The 14,584-nt window shown below is 47.3% G+C and overlaps 1 protein-coding gene across 1 annotated transcript in view; it reads right to left on the minus strand.

Moving 5' to 3' along the window:
* Positions 1-3,607: 3,607 nt before the first annotated feature.
* Positions 3,608-14,584, minus strand: part of LOC111867318 (cadherin-like and PC-esterase domain-containing protein 1) — a 92,702-nt gene continuing 81,725 nt past the window's right edge. The window contains exon 20 of the mRNA XM_023857062.2: positions 3,608-4,528. Within this exon, the coding sequence (XP_023712830.1) occupies positions 4,500-4,528 (29 nt within the window). The 3' untranslated portion in view covers positions 3,608-4,499. The remainder of the gene's footprint in view (positions 4,529-14,584) is intronic.

Genomic DNA, 14,584 nt, shown 5'->3' on the forward strand with positions numbered 1-14,584 from the left:
TTGCTTATTTCGCTTCGTTGCCTAGCAACGGGTGTACTTGCCACAGTACGTTGCATATTGTGTGTAAAGACGAACACATGTATGAAGTGTTCCTGTCAGTACTGACAACGTGACTTCCTGTGTGTAAGCTTCCTGCTACAGCCGAGTTCCTCAAGACTTGGGTGGTGTAATTATTCACGCTGTAATTCACTGCAGGCTTACAGTTGCTGGCACTGAGTAAAGTATGTATATCTTATTGATATGTTAATTAAATAGCGGCTAGTCTGAATGTTATGTGGCGGGCCCTCGACCAGTCACCCTGGCGGTAGGCCCACCCGAATGTAACATCGGTTTGTTTGGTTTCATTCGCTGTTTGAATTTCTCCCTCGTTCGGTGTGTCGCTGTTTGCACAGGAGGGCCGAGTGTTGACTGTGGTGGAGGGGGGGGGCGAGTGTGGCCATGAAACGTTAAGACGGCACGTAACAGCGTTTTAAAATAGGTCGGTCTGGTCCCCGTCAATTGCTAGCACAAACATGAGTTAGGCCCTCTGAAAGTGACTACACTTTACAAATCGCTATCACACGCAGGCTAGTGTTCTCAGTCACGGGCTTCACTGCGCTGCTTGGTTGCGGCTCCCAACAGTGGAGATAGCTCACGGCCAGACCGCACGTCTGCAGCCATCAGTACAGTTGAGGCACACCTACCGTATCCCTACCAGTTTCACTATCGGTACAATTAAAATTTAGTGCCGAAACAGGGACAGCAAAATCTCGCCAGTAGGCCAACAGGAGGGGTAAAGGTACAAAGGTAAAGCTATCCCTGTAACAGGTTGTGGAGGCTCATAGGTTTGTGAGACGTCGAGGCTGACACGTTTTATAGACAATCGGCTCACAGATAGCGGTGGGTTTGTCAGCCTTGCGCACTCGCAGGCCGCCATTTACCCCCCAAGGAAGTTTCCTGGTACTCATTCCTAATAGAGGCTGAGTTGACCGTAGGACCACATTGCTGCTGGAAGGGTTAGGTCAATGGAAGAATACAATGATCTCATCGGGAATCGAACCCGCGACCTTCCGGCTTGTAGCATAGTTATCGTTAAAATCAGGGGTGCGGAGTGAGCTGGCACCCCGTAATTTTAATGAAATGGGCAGGAATCTAAATATGAGGCCGTTCTAGCCTTCAACGTAACGAGAGTAAGCACAGAAGATACACCCCCAAGACTCAGCCTTGGGATCCTATTGGCACTTCTGTGACCTGAGTCAGGTATAATTGGTAAAGGAGGTAAAGACAGCCTTCGCTGGGTGCTCTGGCTTCCGCAGATTCTCCAGAATTAAGACGAAATGCCACATTTCTACAGGAAATTGCTTTGTTGCCTCTCACGTTTGCAGACAAGTGCCTCCGAAACGTCAGTGACGTTTGTCATTTCTTCGCGGTATTCAGTAAGCAATTCTTTGCCGAAGGTGAACATTAAGGTCATGTCTGATCTCCATTTTGTGGAAAGCCTGGTTTAAGAATTCCTTTTTGAGAAGCTGAAAATTTGTGTTGTCCCTGTGTTTACTTGAGAACCAGGGTAGCTCAGTCGGTATAGCGACTCGCTGTGGGTTGGACGACCGAGGGGTCAGAGTTCAAGTACTGGTAGGGTCAAGAATTTTCTTTTCTCCACGTCATTCGGACCGCCTGTGATGCCCACACAGTATCACATACAAAGGGTACTGGGGGCTCTTTCCCAGGGGATCAACCGGGTGGGGCTTGAAGCTAATCACTCACATCCAACTAGTGCCGAGGTCAAGAAAATGTGGATCTATACAACCACTCCTCCATACGCCTCCATGGCGTAGTGCTTAATTAGTTAAGCACGAGGGCAACTTTACCTTTAAAAAAACTCCGTGATATTAGTCCGCAAGCGAACTATACCGACCGAGCGACCACCGCTTGTCAGTGAAGTTTAGTGCCAACTTTTTCGTCGCGTGGTCAGCGCAACGAATCCCCACGGGCCACAGAACTTTGACAAATGTCTCCGTATCCTTTGGGGGAGGTCCGATGCTTCTGGGTGTTTGAGTTCAGTTTCCTCATTCATACACACTTTACCTTTTACCCGTGTTTAATGAAGCACGAAACCATGAATGCTTGTAGGAAAGTGAAAGTATAGTTGAGAGCATTCCTCACCTAGGCACTGATGGAGGTGAGTGGTTAGCTTCGAGCACCGTCCGCTTTACCCCCGTGGACAGACGGCTCAAGAACCAGTCTGGTCACTGGGTGTAGCAGACAGATTTCTCAGAATCCAACCACGATTTCACTGTCAGCGAGTCACTATACCGACTGAGCTCTCGTAATGTGTACCTCTCAGCAACTGCCATTCTAAGTAGCACATGCACGGGAAAGCAGGGCCCCTCTTTATCTTCTTTAGGGAAAGTCATTGGAGCACGCTCTGCACATGATCATAAGTCCATAAATAATTGTTTACTGCGCCCTGCTGGAGGGCTAGAGTGACGTAGGGCGCTTTCGAGACGAGGAAAGAGGTTTCACTGAAGAGCAGCTTTGATGAATGAGTGTTACAAGGCTCAGAGGTGAGGGTAGGACTTTCAACACGGAGCTTGTTACAATGAGCCCTACAATTTAAAGCACAGATCGAGGAAAGAGACTTCTCTCTTTCAATTGGAACCCCAAATAAAAGAACTTGACTAGGAGGTCCAGGCAGGGCGGCATGGAGCCTTCAGCCCTGTAGGGGGGTGGCACAGAGGGTTTCAACTTATAGGAATATTAGCATTGTATTCTTAGCCCCCCTGCTGCTACAACATTGTATAGGTTTCTAAAGCACAATGGCTGGGTTTCCCTTGGAGCTACGCAATGCGTGGCGTTTCTCTCAGGCCCCCACATTCTTGCAACTCGCGGCCAGAAGGACACAATCGTTTCGAATGTTTAAAACCACTTTTGCTATTGGATTTGTCGTCACATCGCTTCTCTTGTAAGCAGCATGAGTTTCAGACAGAATTTTGCTGCGGATATCGAAGGCGTGAGGTTTCATCTGGCTCAGGTTAGGGACCAGCGGCGGGTTCTCTTACACACGGCAATTTTCCTGCTGGTTCCATAAAATGTTGGGAAACCGTTGCGTAGCTGAGGACTGGTGGCTTCTCAAGAAGGGCTCAGCTACGCGGAGTTGCTTAGTTATCAGGCCGCGCCATAACTCAGGCGATCAGTCGTCGGCTTCCCACCGCAGCGAACCGGGTTCCATTCCAGGTCAAGTACTGGAGGATTTGTGGTGGACAAAGTGGAGCTGGAGCAGGTTTTCTCCGCGTACTTCGGTTTCCACTGCCAATTCTCATTCCACCGACTGCTCCACAATCATCATCTCTCATCGGGGGCTGGTAGATAGCTCAACAGCTGCCGACGTTATCACGCGTGTGGAGATCCATACTGTGGCCTAATGCCGTCTGCTATGTTCCAGCGCACAATGCATATGGATACAGCCCCTACCGGAGAAATTTTGAACAATGGAAGATTAATATTAAAATGGTCGAATTTATTTGCAGTTTTGTTTACCGTCCACCATGCAAATATATCAAGATTTAAAATTAAATTCCTTTTAAAATTTGTCACTGCACTACATGTTTCGGCCTATTCTGTCATCATCAGGTGCGTTGCAATTCGGGGGGAACTGCTGTGCCCTCCGCGCTGCTGCGACCCGTGTTTGCAGTTTTTCTAAATGAAGAATACACAATTTAGAGTTATCTGACGAAAAGTAAATACTAACACAATTTCTCATGACACATTACAGAGATAATAATGTTGCATAGAAGGCGGAACTACATTGAAGTAGACACACCCGTTACGAAATGAAAAATATTATCAAGACGCCTTTGTTCCAACTTTAGAAGTCACTGACTTAAAGCCCGGGGTTGGGTCCGTTCTATTGTCCGATGTCAGCTGCAGATATGTGCATGCCTTACGAACCGCAGACATTTGTGTATATTGTGACATGTAGACCCATCGCCAAGTAACAGCCGTTGCTAGGGAACAGCTATGTGGACCCATCCGCCCGAAATTCTCTTCGAGGGCCTTTAACTGTTTATAGATGCAAATGTTTTGAAGGTCTGGCCAAGTGTGCTGACAAATTGGACCCAGTTGGCTTCGTATTTAGAAAGTGTGCCCAATTTTGCTCCCGCTTTGATTGGTTCTAACGCATGTTCATTCGTGTTATGTCCCTCCAAGTGCATCTCGACGGCTGTACTGCAGGTCTGGTAGACGCCTCGATGCCCAGCTCAGCTAGGGCATTGCAACATGTTTATCCTGGCTTGAAAATGGCACTGTTGAGATCTGCTACTTTCTGAAACTCCTCTTGGTCCCTTCATGACGTGTTACACAGTTGCAGTCCTTGCCAGCAGCGCACGGGACGTGTCTGAGAAGCTGAGGCCCGGGTACCCGCCCGCCACGCGGCGTGTTCACTGCCCTGTAAGCGCGGCTAAACGCTCTCAGGCCTCTCGGACGGACGGACGAACGGACGAAGTGCACGCAGCCACACGCAGTCAGTACAGTAGCTCAACTCTGTGTTCCCCTGAGACAGGCAAGCGAACAGAATTACATGGCGTCTGTAGTACAAGTCAACCCGCACCGAAATCTGGATTGAAATGAAAAATGCTGTTCACAGTTGAGTACGGCATTTGGGAAGACAGAGGAGTCACTTGTCTGTTCAGACAGTCTCTTCAGACCTGCATCATCACGTTCAAAAACAAGTACAGCTTCTGAGTCTTCTGTTGATGAATGTGTTGTCTCTTTATTTTTAAATAAAGGTTCTAGAGTGATATTTTGTTTTTGTTTTTTTTTTCATTAGAACTATTCATATCATTAAATTTAGCATTTGTTTGTGTTCTAAGTTATTTTTTATTTTTGTCTTTTGGTGCTACCTTTTGCTACATTAATCCGGATTAGAGAGGGTTTACTGTAATGTTTATTTATGTATATAAATAAAAGTAGGCCTCCTTGAAAAAGAAACGAGAACAACTACGACAGTCTCACTGAGCTGCCAGTAAGATCACTGTAACTACAGCACATATAAAGTCTTCTCAGTGTTCATCAAGCCGTTGCTTGGTAGCAGCTTCCAACGGCGGACGTTCCCCTTCCTCTAGGTTCTCGAAATATCCCCGGTCTCAGCTAATATCTTCTCGCAACTGTAACTCTCAACTAACACTGAACTACTGGCCTCGTTATATAGAAACGGCACGGACCACACAGAAAACATCTCTTCCATTATTGCGTGTTGTCCCGTTACCGAGGGAAAAAGTATCCACAGAGCTGTTCCCTAGTAACGGAAGTTTTACTGTCACCTCTTTACACAGTTCATCTGGAATCGAAACCGCGACCTTGCGGCCTGTAGCGTAGTGCCTTAACCAACTACGCTGAACGAGTTCATTGGAACACGTTCTTCATGTTAAATTACTTTTATACTCATCATAATTAGTACTTATTATCCAAAATAGCTGGATAGATTGTATAATAAATTGGAGAAATAAAAAAAAACCAATTACGCTACGGCGAGGCCCTGAAACCCGGTAGTTCCAAAGTAACCTACTGAAAACTATGTATCATATAAATAATGTATAACATGTTTACCTAATTCCCCCTACATAACAAGGGAATCACGTGATGATTGCGTTCCTGGGAGGGGGCGGTATGGCGTGACAATCCACTACCCCCTTACTATCGAACCTCCCTTCTGCTTTGACGGGAATGACCAGTAACCCAGTGACACAGTTGTGAGTATACATAATGAAGGGCCCGTGAAGCTCAGTGGTGACCACTGACGTTGGTGTGGATAGTTACCGCGCTATAGAGTTGTTACGAAATGGCAGCTGAAAGAAGTGACAACCATTTCGAGGGTAGGCTCAGATGAGGAGATGCATCCGCCTGATCATGTGGTGTAACACACTCACCTGACGTCCCCAACTACAACAAAACCTAGGACTTGGGCCGCCAACGCTCCTGCAGCCATACCAGTCATCACGAATGAACTGTCCAGGACTCCTCAGCGAGCCTCCAACCCCAGCCCAGCCAGTAAACAGCAAGTATCCGCGAAAGAAGAAAGCAGGCTGTTTCGCAAAATAATATAGACCTATCAAGGCAACGGTCCCTTCGTCAGATACACGTACTGCAGTGACATGTGGTCACTTATGAACACTTACGCACACGCATCAGAAGCGAAGCACAGCACAGGCTGAAACTGTCTCTGCGCCAGGCAGAAGCTGGCTTTCCACAGCAAAGGGTCTATAAACCTCGGCAGCACGACCCACTTACTTTTCTACCAGAGAAAATTCTTCCTTTACGGCAGCTAGTCCCTTCTCTGGGCAACTGGCTGTCGTGTTGCTGTCTGCCTAGTTCAGGTCGTCAGAGACCGAAACGGTCCCTTAGTGTTACAGCGTGTTCGAATGTCAAATGGAGTGGACTGATCTGAACGGTTGGGCCCTCAGTGGTTAGATTGGCGATCTGTTCGCTGGTCAGTGGCGAGGGATGGCTGCAAACATTCAATAAACTTGAAGTTAGGTCCCATCTGTAATAGCGTGTATTCCGCGTTGATTGCACAACACGGCGATATCTTTGTATTCCGCAACAAAAAGGGTAAAGCTATCCCTGTGAGGGGACGAGGCCCATAGGGCTGTGAGACGTCGAAGCTCCCACCTTTATTCCCCCTAGCAAGCTTCCTGGTACTCAATTCTGTTAGAGGCTGGGTCAGCCCCAGGGCCATAGTGCGGCTGAAAGGAGTAGGGAAACTGAAAAATAGAACCCGCGACCTTCCGGCCTGTATCCCGCGTTCCCTTCCATAAAAGTTAAAACTGTGACTTTAGAATCTCCCCCCCCCGCCCCAACTCTGCGCAATGCAGTTCCGCTGTTGTTCTGGAATTCCTATCGTGCGCGGGTCTCCACGCTGTGGCATGCTGACGGGCTAGAGACACTGCGGTTTGCAGAGCGCCCCTGCTCATGCAAGGGGAATGTTGCGGTCAGCAACAAACAGGTTTAATTATATTTGGTAAACATTAAACAAATGTTGGTTGTTAATTCTGGAATGCAGGTAGGCAACAAGCAGCAGTGCCGCCGGCTAAACAAAACTTTTAACGAAGGCTTGTATTTCCTCTCGCCCCCGGCCTGTAACGTCGGGACGCCAAGAGACACTTCGTTTCGCTGTTGCCATTCTTTCACTTTTATTGCTGCTCCGTTGCAGAAGTTTTCGTTCACTTTGTCATCTGAATGTTTTATGCTCCAACCCGCGTACCCGTGCCCTGCCAGATATATATAACTGTGAAGCTATGCAGACCTGAATAAGAAGACAGCATGGTTATGTACTGTGAACTGACAAGGATTCGGAAGGAAACGGCCGACTTCTATTTCACGACAATTTCTTCGAAAGCCTGTGGAAAGAAACAAGAAATCCTTTGTGCGGGTAGAAACACTCCTGACGATATTTGAAGCCAGGACTCCTCGAATACGTCTCACTGCTGCTAAGCTGAACTAGTCACTGTTAAATCCTTTTCGCGCGACTAATTTTTCCCCCGAACACTTTCCTAGAATAATGCATTGTTAACGTGAAGATAGCCGCTTACAGTGACCTCACGGTCTAAGGCATGAACCGTCTTCTCTCGCTCGAACGCTGGGATCGTGGGTTCGAATCCCACTCAAGGCATGGATGTCTGTGTGCGTTTGTTCTGTATTCGTGTTCTCCTGTGTGTATGTAACCGCCTTGCGGTGAGCTGATCCCCCGTCCAAGGAGTCGAACCGATTGTGTGAAAAAGATTACGAAACTGAAGAAGAGGCCAGGGCCCAACAAAGGGATGTAGAGCCATTGTTGAAAGACTGAATAAGGTCAGGATAAAGCAGAAATGCATTTTCACAGCCCAGCGAAAAAAAACTTTTTCTTTATGTGGACTAAAGACGAATATTGCACTATACTGTAATGGACGCCTGTTCGACTTCATTCGAATATCGCAACGATAGGATTGCGGGGACGGGAAGTGACGTCTAGCTTCGTGTTGGATGGTGTGCACCTTCCGATAAAGTCGTGTCAGTATCTGTGAAATACCGTAACACTTCCTCAAGTCCCTCCATAAGCGTTATATTTGTGCGCAAATATTTGCAAATCTTTCTAAGCCTACCCTCATCCACTCGCAAAACGGCCCCTGATGGCTAAACTCCAGGAGTCAGAGCCACAGCACACCCCCTGTGACGAATGTTTACGAATGCATCAACGCAAGGCCAAGCGACGGGCACGCCATTGCAGGTTATGGACTTGTGGAGTTCATAAATACTGCTCACATGTGTCAAGGTCTGTACTGTCTGTCTGTGGCTCTACAGCTCCTTCAGTTTCTTGGTCTTTTCACACGGTCGGTAGGGCCCCTTGGACGAGGGAACAACACATCGCAAGGCTGCTACCGACACACAGATATGCATGCATCGAGTGGGATTCGAACCCACGATCCCAGCGTTCGAGCGGGCCTTGGTTGGCCCAGTCGGAATACCAGAGATGAGAAGTATCGAGACGTTGGCTCCAGCGGATGAAGACGGACAGCAGTTAGACTGCAGAGCCGCGAGAGTTTCGGCCAAAAGTGTCAACAGTCACGGTTCGAGTTCTGACGGGGCGATACAACATTCTTCTAGACAGAATTGCGCTGTTTGAATGTATCATCAGCTTGTAAGGCAACATGATCTTATTTGAAGATATTATCGCAGCCTTCTCTGGCATGGCTAGGCAAAGCCCTGAGGACTCCTGTATCCAAATATAGTCCAGACCGAGATTCGAAGCGGAAACTTTCCGAATGCAATACAGGAGCGTTACCGTTTGAGCCACCTGCTTCCATGCAGGGATACGAATACACAACATGTTGGCCAGTAGGCACGGGTGCTACTGGTTCCTCATTACAGACGGACAGAGCTACAAGCAATTACAGCGCTGTCGCTAATTTCCACATTTTACAAGTCATTAGCACACGCTTAGTCTTCTCAGTCCGTTACAGTCTTCACTAGCCGTTGCTTGGTAACGGAACTTAACAATACGTATTCCTCTGCTTCCGTGGTCAAGTCCAGTACAGAACTCCTGTCAGCTGTCAACTGCACTCGACTGCCACAGTTCTCTTCATCATAAGTGTTCGGCGCGGACCGTGTAGAAAACACCGTTTATTCTAGTATGCTAGTCGTTTCAGTGGGAATGTGTTTGCATCACGCAGCAACGGGTTGCGTAACCCCGTTTATCAAGTATCTGCTGTCTCGTACTCTTCCTCTAAACGGCATTAACAGGTTGGAGGTTGGTGTCTGTAGCGGAGACTTAATGTTGTGACGTGACGCCTGAAAGCCGGAATAGTGAAGCCAGAGCTAGACGTCCATTGATAAGCAACGACTAAATAAACACTACGTTTCCCTTACAACGGCGAGTTGAAACACGTTTCCGCGGCAACGAATACGCTGAGATAAGGCAACGCGTTGCCCAGAGACTGACACGTTTTCGTGGCAATGGCAAATAACAGAGGACTGATTCTATCTGCGGTCCGCGTGAAGCCAACTCGGCCGGGATACAGAACCCAGATATACAGTTCGCGAGAGTGCCAGGGGATTGAGGCTGGACCAGTAAGCAGATGCTGAAGAACTCATTTTGTGTCTTACAGTTACAGTGGCCTTCAGAGTATCATAAATACTCGTACTTACGACTTGAAACTGTCAAATAGATCGATTCCCTAATCCAAACCCCGTCTACAAGTCACTAACATACGTGCCAATACGTTTCCTGTGAAGTACGAACAGAATTTTTATTATTACTTCGAAGAAATTTAGTCTTTATCCCCGTGTGGAGACTAGTTCGAATACCTCCACCGTAGCCCTGCGAGTCGTAGGAGGCGATGAAAAGGGAACCCAGTGCCTGGGGGTATAACTGGGCCACCCAGTTCCTGGGGGATATAAATACGGGAACCTGGCCTTCCAGTTTGGGGGAGTCTCGAATCTGAGACAGTAAAATGTGATCATGAGTCCCGCGGGACTCGGACCCGAGAATGACTGCGCTGGCGATGGCCAGCAGCAATTGTAAACGACAGGCCCGTCCTCTCGTCAGAGAGGGCGTCCCACATCAATAAACTCGCAACTGTCTGACAGTAAAAAAATCTGCACTTTGGCCCCAGCCGGTGGCTTCACACTAACATAGACTGGCCAACTGACCTTCGGTCGCAACTTAACTTCGATTTTGACTTTAAGGTTTAAACAGATAAGCCATTCATAGGTCTGAATACCCCTCTGAGCCTTAAAATGTAGACGGTTTGGGGGTTTAGACAGGCAATGCATGTGCATGTTAGGAAAAGGAACGTGTGATCGAACCACGGCTGGAGTTTGAGAACCAACATTTTAATTTAGGTAACTTTAGAAAACATATCTGCCATGCTTATATGACTTCGGTGAGTAAAACACACTGAAAACTGTTTACTGATGGAACAATTTATGTACAGAACAACGTTAAACAACCAAATGTAAAAAAGAAAATGTATCGACATGAGCGATTCTTAGAAAATTAAAAGACTTCTTGTGTTATCTTTACTGCTGTGGTCTGAACTTCGTCACAGGACATTGCTTTCAAACGGCGATAAGCTACTTATGCACAAAGCGTGTTCTACTTTTATTTAAGCCCGCTATAAAACCTTAAAAACTTGTCTGACTGCCCACTACACACACCTTGTTCCTTAATACACATTTCAACACGCTCTGGCGACTGTTAATGGAACCTCTTACTCATATACGAATCGTCACAGATAAGCAATTTGCTCTCTGCTTTGCGTTACGCGGTTATTCGTGTGAACCTCACGCACAGCGTCAGCTGCGCCCACAACTGTCATCTCAAAGGTCGTGGGATTGAATCCCAGCATTCCTTGTTAGTTCTCGGCCGCCTTTCCTTACAGCAGGAGGTCATACACGTACGGGGAAAGCAAATTATTTACTTACATACATTTACGCGCTGAGACAGCGCTGCCTCTGTGGTGGATTGAGAACATTTCGGAGGAAGTGGTCACGCCTTACTTAAACTTCTAAAGCCCAGCGGTTACTACTTGTACTACTTAACTGTACATTCTGCCCACAGAGTGTAGCTGTGTCTTCACTGTGGTTCTCACAATACACAGCGACTGTTTCCCTGAACAGCTGACTGACTACAGTTGCAGAATAGTAACATATTATTATTATTAGTGGGGTGAGACTGAGTCCACTTGGTGCTGCGGCCACTACTGGCCTAATGTATCCGCCCCGGATGATAGATGAGTGTGGAGCAGTCGGTGGAATTAGAATTGACAGGAGCAACCGAAGTACTCGGAGAAATCCTGCCATTTTGTTCACCACAAATCCAACATGACCAGACACGGGCTCGAACCCGGGCCGCCGCGGTGGGAAGGCGGTGACTAATCGCCTGGGCTATGGCGTGGACACGCTGCACAAGCCTGCATTGACCGGCAGACTTCTGCATACCTTGCGTAAATGTTACTTAGTTTAGTGCAGTGACACAGAGCCCACAGTGACCTGGACGCCGTGACAGCGCGGATATACTCGTGCTGAAACTGCGGCTCAACAAACGTAGCTCCTACATAGACACACCGACCCCTCCCTCGTCGAAGAGGAGGCCCCATTTCGGAACACGTACATGTCTATGAGAGCATCAAAATCTTGGTCATGGATCTCGAGAAGACTGTGCTGGCGAAGACCATCGATAACTTAGCCGACCGACCGACCGACCGTAATGTAATGGGTTAATTCATTGGCCTGACCGATACAGGTGAAACACAACAATTCGGAGACAGGAAATGCAGTTTCTCTTCCCAGGATTTTATTTTCCGAAACGAAAGGAAAGAGACTGCAGCCTTTCCTGCAATAGCCTAGCCCAGAGTTACACGCAGAATCCGACTACAAATCTCCACCCGTATTTTTCGCATGACAGCCTATTGCAACCTTACTGCAAGGAAAGTGTTTCCCGGGGGCAGCAGATGGCACTTCTGTGTTAGACTGGGGAGATTCATAATTTGCATTTTCGACGATGCTTCCTCGTGCTTCCCTCAATGCCTCTCAGCAAATGCTAGGATAGGCTCTTGAAACAGGTCGTTACGACTGTTTACAGATCCTCCCCAAATAACCTGATAATTCTACGGTAAACATCGTGTCACTTGGCAGAGGGTTAGACCGGACCGCAAGCAGGACTTTGCCTTGCTATTAACACCATTCATTTGTGAATGTACCCGACACATTAATTCTCTAATTCATTTTTCAATCCTGGTCCCCCGAGATGATGCCATATTTGGTTCCATATTGCCAACATTACGACCAAACCTCGTAACGGCCTTCGCCAGTCTCAAGCGGAACCTCCAGCGGTACTCTGTTCGAGTCCCGAGACAGGCAATATTCTAGTCACTGAAATTTTCAGTAATTTTTACAGTGACTCTGTAAATACCCAGACAGTCCACATTCCTTACTCTTATACTTCAGAGCACTTATTCATCCTGTCTCGTCTTTCGCAGTTAGCGTTTCCATTTGCGACAGATTCGTTAAATCAGAAAGAATCACTCAGCACGTCAAGTGACAACTCGGTCACGTGACCACATATCGTCAGGTTCCGAGGCCCGGTAATTGTAAAAGCAAGGAACGTGTTCAAAGTAAAGAGAGGTGCAACTCTGATATTAGCCTGGAGAGACTGAGTAAAACTGAGATAAACTCATATAACAATAACTTGTCCCAGCAGGGACTGAACTCTGTGTCTCCAGGAAAGGACGCACGTTTGTGTAGATTATAAAAGGTTCTGACAATGGTGTGTAACACTCAGAATTGCTAGGTTCTTTGACTTTGTCCGGTATTCTAAAAATTGACGAACACTTGTCCAGTGAGCAGGCCCAGCAGAACAGGTGTCTCTCATTCACCTGAGGATGGAAACAGGTCCAGTATCCGAAACGCTGCGTTCTCTAGCTTTCTACAATACCGGACGATGGACAACGTCCCCAAACCCTGTAATCCTAATGCATTTTCGCGTTTCACTGTATGAACACAGAACAAAACTTGGCAAAGTGAGAACAGTGGGGTGCAAACAGCAACAACAGTTCAACTTGCTGTCATGCAGCCCCAGTCACCCGTCACAGGCGTAAGGATCACAACATACAGAACTGCGGCTGTGAGACCGCAGCGCCAAGGAAAGCTTCTGCATCTTAGAATGAGGGGGAATACAATTAAACACAAAAGAACCTCGTGAATTCTACCCTCCAGTGCTGTGACTGCTAAATCGAGAAGGATGAATTGGGCAGGACATGTAGTATGAATGTGGAAGATAAAAATGTTCATACAAAACCTTGGTTGCCTTAGTACTTCGGTTTCCCCTGCCAATTCTCACTCCACGAACTGCTCGACATTCATCAAGCGTTCTATCATCGACGTTATATAGCGTCGTTAAACAGCCACCTTAAGAAAACCTGGTAGAGGTAGGCGTAAAGGGAGGATAATATTAAAATGGATCTTTGAGAAAGAGGATATAGAATATTGGGCAGAATTAGCATGGAGCACTGTGGCCCAACACAGCGTGATACGTTTGGATTACGTGAAGTCTTAGCAGCTGATGAGACAGCATGTACAGTGCTCAAGGGAATCGACCGCTGTACCGCTGTATCAGCTGCCCACAGCGCGTTCTGCTAAAGTACGCAGCAAATTACTTGTTTAAGTTATTTAACGACGCTGTTCCAATTGCACTGAATGATCTGAGGAGACAAGGAACGCTCTGGAATAAGCCGGACCAGACCATTGCAAGGCATTGCCCTACCGCGAGGCTGCAGAAACTGAGGAGAACCACGAGACTCGATGGCCGGTAAACAAACGGATATTAGAACTTTGTACCTAAAAATGTAAGGCTAGAATATTATAGCAGGATAAACTTGGCCAGTGAACGGTCAGACAATTCTACAAATTAGGAGCTGCAGCAGAGGAAACCCTCGCTAATCCGGATTAATTGGGGGGGGGGAGGGAGCCGGATTACTGAAGCAAAAGACAGCCCTAAAAGACGAAAAAAATCGAAAACAAATAAAGGAAAAACGTAATAAATGCTGACAGCGGTGATGTAAATAGAAAATGTATCACTGCAACAATTCCTGCCGCGTAAGAAGCTGAAATCCAGGGTCTCCTTCATGCAGCTGAAGCCAATCTTGGGTATATTTGCTTGCGCAGTTTCAATCTCTCCAGCTGCCCTCAAGCTGCAAAGAGCGGTCGAGGTCACAAATATTTTGTACACCCACGTGAGATAAAGTCAACATCAGATGGCCAAGGCAAACTGACAAACTAATAACGCGCCTGTTCCTCAAGACTGCAAGAGGAGGGGGAAGAAATTGGTTTCTGAAACAAGGGATTCCATGCGCAGTTCGACAGCCGGATTGTGCAGTGATTGATGGGCCCGGTGCCAGCTGGCGAGCCTTCTCAGTCCGTACCGTAAGAAAAGCGTCTCTTGTTCCTGCATACACACGCCGAACTCGCGAGGTTAACTTTGTGGAGAGAACAGGGAATAGAGACATTTTGTTCAGTTTTATGGGGACAGACAGACAGACAGATACAAGCATATATATATATATATATATATATA

Source organism: Cryptotermes secundus, unplaced genomic scaffold, assembly GCF_002891405.2.
Source record: "Cryptotermes secundus unplaced genomic scaffold, Csec_1.0 scaffold1964, whole genome shotgun sequence".
Lineage (NCBI taxonomy): Eukaryota > Metazoa > Arthropoda > Insecta > Blattodea > Kalotermitidae > Cryptotermes > Cryptotermes secundus.